General features: G+C 42.9%; 1 protein-coding gene across 1 annotated transcript; it reads left to right on the forward strand.

Annotated features, from left to right (window-relative positions):
• Positions 1-365: 365 nt before the first annotated feature.
• LOC129751547 (claspin-like) lies at positions 366-6131 on the forward strand. Its single transcript, XM_055747103.1, has 6 exons — positions 366-1163; positions 2558-4274; positions 4342-4721; positions 4790-4988; positions 5049-5320; positions 5386-6131. Exons 1-6 carry the CDS (start codon positions 629-631, stop codon positions 5553-5555), a joined length of 3273 nt encoding a protein of 1090 aa, XP_055603078.1. The 5' UTR covers positions 366-628; the 3' UTR covers positions 5556-6131.
• The last annotated feature ends 324 nt before the right edge of the window (positions 6132-6455 follow it).

Genomic DNA, 6455 nt, shown 5'->3' on the forward strand with positions numbered 1-6455 from the left:
GATTATAATTTATAAGTTTTTTTTATAATATCCTGAATGTTAAAACTGAATTTAACAAACAAAAAAATAATGTATCATACAACAGTGGTGGTATATTTTCGGTGTTTCGCTCGTAAATTTTATAAAATGTAGCTTTTGAAACGTTCATTATAATGGTGATGTTGATATTTATAAATAAAATTTTGTAAAATAATCAAATCATAATATTTTGATGTTTTTGAATTTTCCAAGGTTTTCAATTAAAGCAATTATTGAAAAGAGCTATAGCGAATCAAAATTGAAGCATCACTGGCAACAGTGCCAAGCTTTCATGAAATTCCAATAAGAAAAATTTGAAAACAAGCGGTTCGAGGTTGTCATCTTTGACAGTACAAAATCATTCCAACTTTGTACGCTGTAATGTGCAATAATTTTTACTAAAATTTTAAAATAATCGCTGTATTCGGGTGTTTTTCGATTTCCTTTATCGATGTGCGAGTTTGGTTTAATCCTGGTTTTCCGAAATGCCATAATCATCTGTGCACCGTGAAATCTGAGGGCGCGTGTGTGGAAGTAAAGAACAACAAAAATTTTCGCGGCGTCCAATCAAAACAGAAAATTTAATACATAAACAAAGCTTCTGAAAAAAATGGATCAATATCCTTACAATATAGCGCCAAACTTCCAATACCCGGATGGTTCCGTGGAAAAACCGTCGGATATCGTGTCGGAGAACACCTCTACTTTGACTCCACTGGTTCCTCCGGATGGCAGTGCATACTACTTGCCCGGCCCACCCACATATGTCTACGATGCGACGCTACAGCAGCACCCGCATCTACACAACCCGATGCCTGCAAATGGATTGATCGCTCCCCTGGAACCGGTTCCGCGGGATGTTTACACCCCTTACAATAATGTGGTCACTCCGCAGCATACCGCTTTGGAACCAGTCCCGATTTCAAACGTTCCTTACCCGGTGCAACCGGAAAGCGTTCCCCTTATGGTAAGCCCCGCCCCTATCGAAACCGCGGTACCGCCTGCGGATGCTTACCAGCTGGGTCCTCCGGTAGACCAGGTGGCAGTAGCAGTAGCAACGGAATCTTTCAGTGCACCGGAACAACCAGTCGCTAGCCAAGTCCCCGAATACGGATCCGCACCGGCAGCAAATGATCATGTTGAAGGTAAGCAGCTTATTATGACCTATATCTACTATTCAAAGTTTTAGCAGTTGGCTTGCAAATTTGTTTAGGTATGTTGCATTTTTTTTAAATATTATTCTTGTTTTGTGGAGAAAGTCCATCTACTCTGTGGAGATCCTCCGTCCCCGAAAAACCCTTTTTCTACGGACATGTATTGCGCAGAAGGTCAAGTCTCAAAACTGCAGCTTCTCTCATGGTACGGCATTAGTCGGTTCGGATAAGCGTCCTATCCCCGAGATATGCTACGCATAAGTTAATGTCGGATTTTCGTAATTCACCTACTTATATCGTGGGTTCAATCTTAAAGCTTCTTTTTTACTAACCCGCTCACTTACCTTATCAACTATAGTATAAGACATTCCTGATCTTCAAGTTTCACGATTCTTTTCCGCGAATCTACCACTATCTCCTGCCTGACAAACCGGAACCCAGTTGCGAGTTCCGAACGAGACTCTTCACGAGATCGATATTAGCGCAACAACGCATGCTTTTTGGGTCGCCGTTGGCGTAAGCGGAGATGTGCCACGTTGCAGAAGTTCAGGTTCAGCTGAACTACCTTTAATCTTACTGCCCGACCTTTGGCTTTTTATATGTATTCAACTGCTTGTACAGTGTACAATTTGGTTATTTTTGCATTCTTGCCTGATGTGCCCTTTTCGCAATTTTCCTAAACTTTGTTTCCGATCAGGACCGTTGGCATATCAGGTTTAATGATCGAAATCCCAATGTTTGCGGTTGCGCTGCATCCCGAATGCACAGGTGCTAGGTCCCAAAGCACTGGTCATTTGAAGATGTCATTTCCCTTACTTAAGAAGAAAATTTCTGCATGTCTGCTCGTAACGATGTTTCTAGAACCGTCAGCTACTGTACATGATCGTGTAGAAGACAATCTGCGGGCCCCTAGAGGGGTTCTGTCATGATAACTACTTGGCACAGTCCTGTGAAACATCACGGACAAATCCCAATGGAAATTTAGCTTGTTGGGTTAGCCGATGATGTCGTCTTTCTAGCGACGGGCTGCTTTACAAACAGACAAGACATACAAACTGAGACTTGTCAAGGATGAGCTACACTCGATCAGCATAGTTGGACCTAGTTTAGCTTCCTGGAGACAACTAGGGTGTTTAAATAAAAAATTAATAGGTATAGTGGTAGGTCTCCCATTTTCTTGGAAGACCTTGAGGCATGTCTCGAGTCTCCCGAACAACATGAGTAATTTACCCGACCTGGAGTGTTGATTAGGCTTTAGGCCGGCTTTTTTCAGAGTGTTCTTTTTCTCTACTATTATCCAGAAAGATTTTTATTTGAACGAATAAGTATTTAAATAAAATCAATACTGGTAAAAAAAATATTTTTTTCAAACTCTTATTTTTCAGACGACACTCATCAACCACAAGAAAGCACTAGTGTACCAGAGCAAGAATCTCTACCAACATCTACACCAGATACACCGATACCAGACAAACCAATACCAGATACACCAACAACAGATGTACCGATTTCTGCAACGGAAGCCCCAATCTCCTCCACTGATCCAATAGAAAACCAGGAGTCTTCAAACATTGACACCGATCTTCCAGAGGCTGCTCCAACCGAAGAACCATCGGTTGTAGATTCAATCCCTGTGACGGTAGATGCTTCTACAGAAAACGTAGAAGAATCATCCGAGACGATCGCCAAACGTCCGGTCACCGCAGTCGAAGAACCCATTTCCGGAGGCATCTGTAAAAAGAAACGTCGCCGTATATTGTTGATGAACGACGATGATGACGACAGCGATGACGCTGAGATGGATCGTTTGGAACTGCTGAGGTCACCGGAACCTCCTGAACCTGAGAATGAGGATAAACGTGATGGGGAGGCGACAACTGAAGAAGGCGATGAGGACGGAAAAGAAGTCGGTGAAGGAGTAGATGATGAAGAAAGACCTGGTTCGGCGGGTTCGACTACGGCAACGGCTTCCTTGTTGCAGAATGTTGTTATGATACCAGCCGGGGATAGTGATGCACACAAGCGCAAGAAGATTCGGGTGCTGGATAGCGACGATGAAGATGAAACGGCGAACAACGTTGACGATATTGGGCTTATGGGAGAAGACGACGAGTTGAATCCTGGGGGATTGATGATGGACGAGAATGCAGAAGATGGCGATTACGGAGCGATGGAGGGTATCGAGTTGGATAAAATGGAGCAGATCGTAACGATGGATGCTCCGATCATCGATCCTAGTCTAATGGAGGGAGAAGACGATGCTGCCTCGGAGGAGGGAGAAGAAAATAAATCGGATGCAGGAGAGGATGCCGAATCACATCACGAGGATGAGGACAGACAAAGTGGTAGCGAAAAGGGCGATGAAGAACGCTCGAATGCTAGTGAAGCAGGTGATGCTGCGGAGGACGAAGAAGTTGAAGAAGAGGAAGAGGAAACCGCAGAAGAGGGGGTGGAGCTTATAACTGCCGAGAATGATGAAGGTGAGGCCATAGGTTTAGCCACGGACGATGAACAGGATATGGAGGAGGAGGAACCACCGGCCGAAGAAAATCAAGCAGAAGCACCAGCAGACGAAAATCAAGCAGATACACCAGCAGAAGAAAGTGACCAAGAAGCACAGGAATCCGATGCTGCAGCAGAACGGTCAAGATCGGAAGCCGAAGAATCCGAGGAGGAGCAACAAAGCGCCTCGGAAAAGGAGGACGAAAGCGAAAATGAAAAAGACCAAAGTGAATCACGTTCGGCGGCCTCGTCGCCAGTTGACAATGATGATCAGAACAGCCAAGACTCGATAGCTTCGAATCAAAAGAAAAGTAACGCTAAATCGGACGATGAAATAGTGTGCCAGAATGATCTGGATCTCAAAACAATATCGCTCTTGACCGATGAAGAAGATGACATCACTACACCACTTCCGCCCCCGAAAAAAGAGCTTCCCGTGGTGAGAATAGTCAACATCAAGAAGGAACTGTTGGATGATAGATTCGCAAAAAGGGAATCATCCCATTCTTATCAGCAACAGCACTATTTGAAGCAGCAACAGATGGCACAAAAACAGAAACAAAAGAAGAAAAGGAAGGAGCGGACCTTCGACAACAATGAGTAAGTTACAATCACATTGAAGTCAATTATCTTCATTGGAGTTTAAAATCAAATTGTTCTCTTTCAGTCCATTTGGTGCGTGGTCCAGTTCGTCGAGCGAAGATGAATTCATTCCCAACGACATCTACTTCGGTACCACGGATCGGGTGTTTACGTCCAGCACCAAGGCACGCTGTCAGCGGGATAAAATGCTGGAAGAACGGTATTACGCCAAGTACGGCAACAAGTATAGTAAATACCAAAAGCAACGGTACACGGCAGAACCGACTCCGGAGGAGTTGAAGTGGCGCAAAGGCATTATGGAAGAAGTGTCTCGCCTAAACATACCGTCTTATCAACAGCAGCAACTGGAAAACATGATCAACAAACGGAAGAAAAAGAAGCGGGATCGGTTCTACGATAGGTCCCAAGAAATTCCGAATGATATCTATTTCAACAATATAAACGGTAAGGGAATTTGATCGTAATCTCTTAAGATTTTTTTTTAAATGTTTCATGTGTTTGGTCCTTTTCAGTTCCTTTGCACATTCTGCACGCTTTCGGTAGCAGTTCATCGGACGATGAGCGATCGGATGCTCGCACTGGTTCCAATCGACCATCGTCAGGGTATCCTGGTCACATGAAGTCGTCGTCAAGTTCGTCATCTGTCAAGGTCAAATATTCTTCCGGCCGAAGGCCGGGAAGGCCGCCAAAGAGCGCGTCTTCGGATTATAGGTAGGGCAAAGTTTGGAAGTGTTTTAGCTTGAACAATTCTAACTATTTTTCCCCAAGTAGCAGGTCATCGGTTAGCCCGAGCAGCGATCGTTCCATACAGGCCATGAAGGAGTACCTGAAGATTGCTGGCTTCAAGAAGGTAAAATTCCACAAACTCTGGGAAGGCTGTAAATCGAACCAGGAACGTGCCAACGCCATCCTACAGCTGATGCAGGAGAAAGGCCTGGAAGGTGAGCCCACAGTGGCCAAATGTCGGGAGCTGAGGAAGCAATTGCAAATGGAGCGGGAAGTTAACACTTTGGACACCAGTCTTATCATCGATTCCGGCGAAGGTGAGAAATAATAATTGATAACAGATTAAGAACCAGTTTAAACATTTTTCTCTTTACGGTATCAGGTCGCATTACTCGAAGAAGTCTCCGAAATCCTCGTCCTGCGAAGAATCCAGACGATCCCGATGCTCCGTCCACTTCCGGGACGTCGCAACCGCCGGAAGTTCCACCAGAGTGTCAGGAAACATTGAATCGCATCCGGAACGTGATCGATCCGGACTCGGATGGCGAGTAGTTTGGTTAACATTCATGCGGGCCATACTATCTAAAAATTTGTAAATACTTTCCCATACTATAAAGTGTAGGTGTGCGTGTATGTGTGTGTCTGACGATCACACAGAACAATCAAAAGTGTGCTGCGGCCATACAATTTCAAATTATATCTACTACATATTTTTTTTATTTCCAGTGAGTTTAGTTTCAAACGCCCTAACACTAACGATTATTCAAGGCAAGAGATGTTTATTTTGATCCCAAGCGAATCAATATCGATTTTATAAGCATAGAGATGATTTCTCAAAGAGAAGAAAAGTTTATTCTAGATTTGGTTTTTCAATTCCTATAAGATACAATATCATTATGGTATTCACAGAAAATAGGTAAATATGTTTTCTTTTCGCTACTGCTAAGAAAACCAATTTAGGTATCACAACCTATAGCGATTTCCATTGCAGATTATATTGTACCAGTAGAACAGTCATTTGTTGATTCTAACAATACATAAATGTATAATCATAAGTTTTCATTGCGTATTATCATCAGATTGAGCATGTGGACATCATGGTATAAATAAATATAGCTTTTTAAACAACTTTGTCTAATCGATAAACCGAAATGGCAATCTCTCTAAACAATTGTTAACTCTAAAATCTCTTGACAATTCCTGTTAAATTGTTTGGCAAACTTTATCGTGGTTTTTGTAAAGCGTTTTTCCTCAATAAAGTTGGATAAGACTTTTCATGTTCTCGCCATGCAATTTATGATTAACGGCGATAGGTTCTGTTGCCCATATAGAAAGGTGTTAAAATTTCCAGTACTGTACTTCAAATCTTGCCAATAGTATCAACATTCAACAGTATTAGGAAAGGCGCTTTATCAAACTCTTTTTACACAGTCAAAAGTATTCATTGAGTTT

Source organism: Uranotaenia lowii, chromosome 3 (assembly GCF_029784155.1).
Source record: "Uranotaenia lowii strain MFRU-FL chromosome 3, ASM2978415v1, whole genome shotgun sequence".
NCBI classification, from domain to species: domain Eukaryota; kingdom Metazoa; phylum Arthropoda; class Insecta; order Diptera; family Culicidae; genus Uranotaenia; species Uranotaenia lowii.

What these genes read in the sequence shown, in the direction of transcription:
- LOC129751547 (XM_055747103.1), top strand. Translation starts at nt 629, where the DNA reads ATGGATCAATATCCTTACAATATAGCGCCAAACTTCCAATACCCGGAT. An exon ending in AGCAAATGATCATGTTGAAG is followed by an intron (nt 1,164 to 2,557) that starts GTAAGCAGCTTA and finishes CTTATTTTTCAG; the next exon opens with ACGACACTCATCAACCACAA. An exon ending in TATCATCGATTCCGGCGAAG is followed by an intron (nt 5,321 to 5,385) that starts GTGAGAAATAAT and finishes TTACGGTATCAG; the next exon opens with GTCGCATTACTCGAAGAAGT.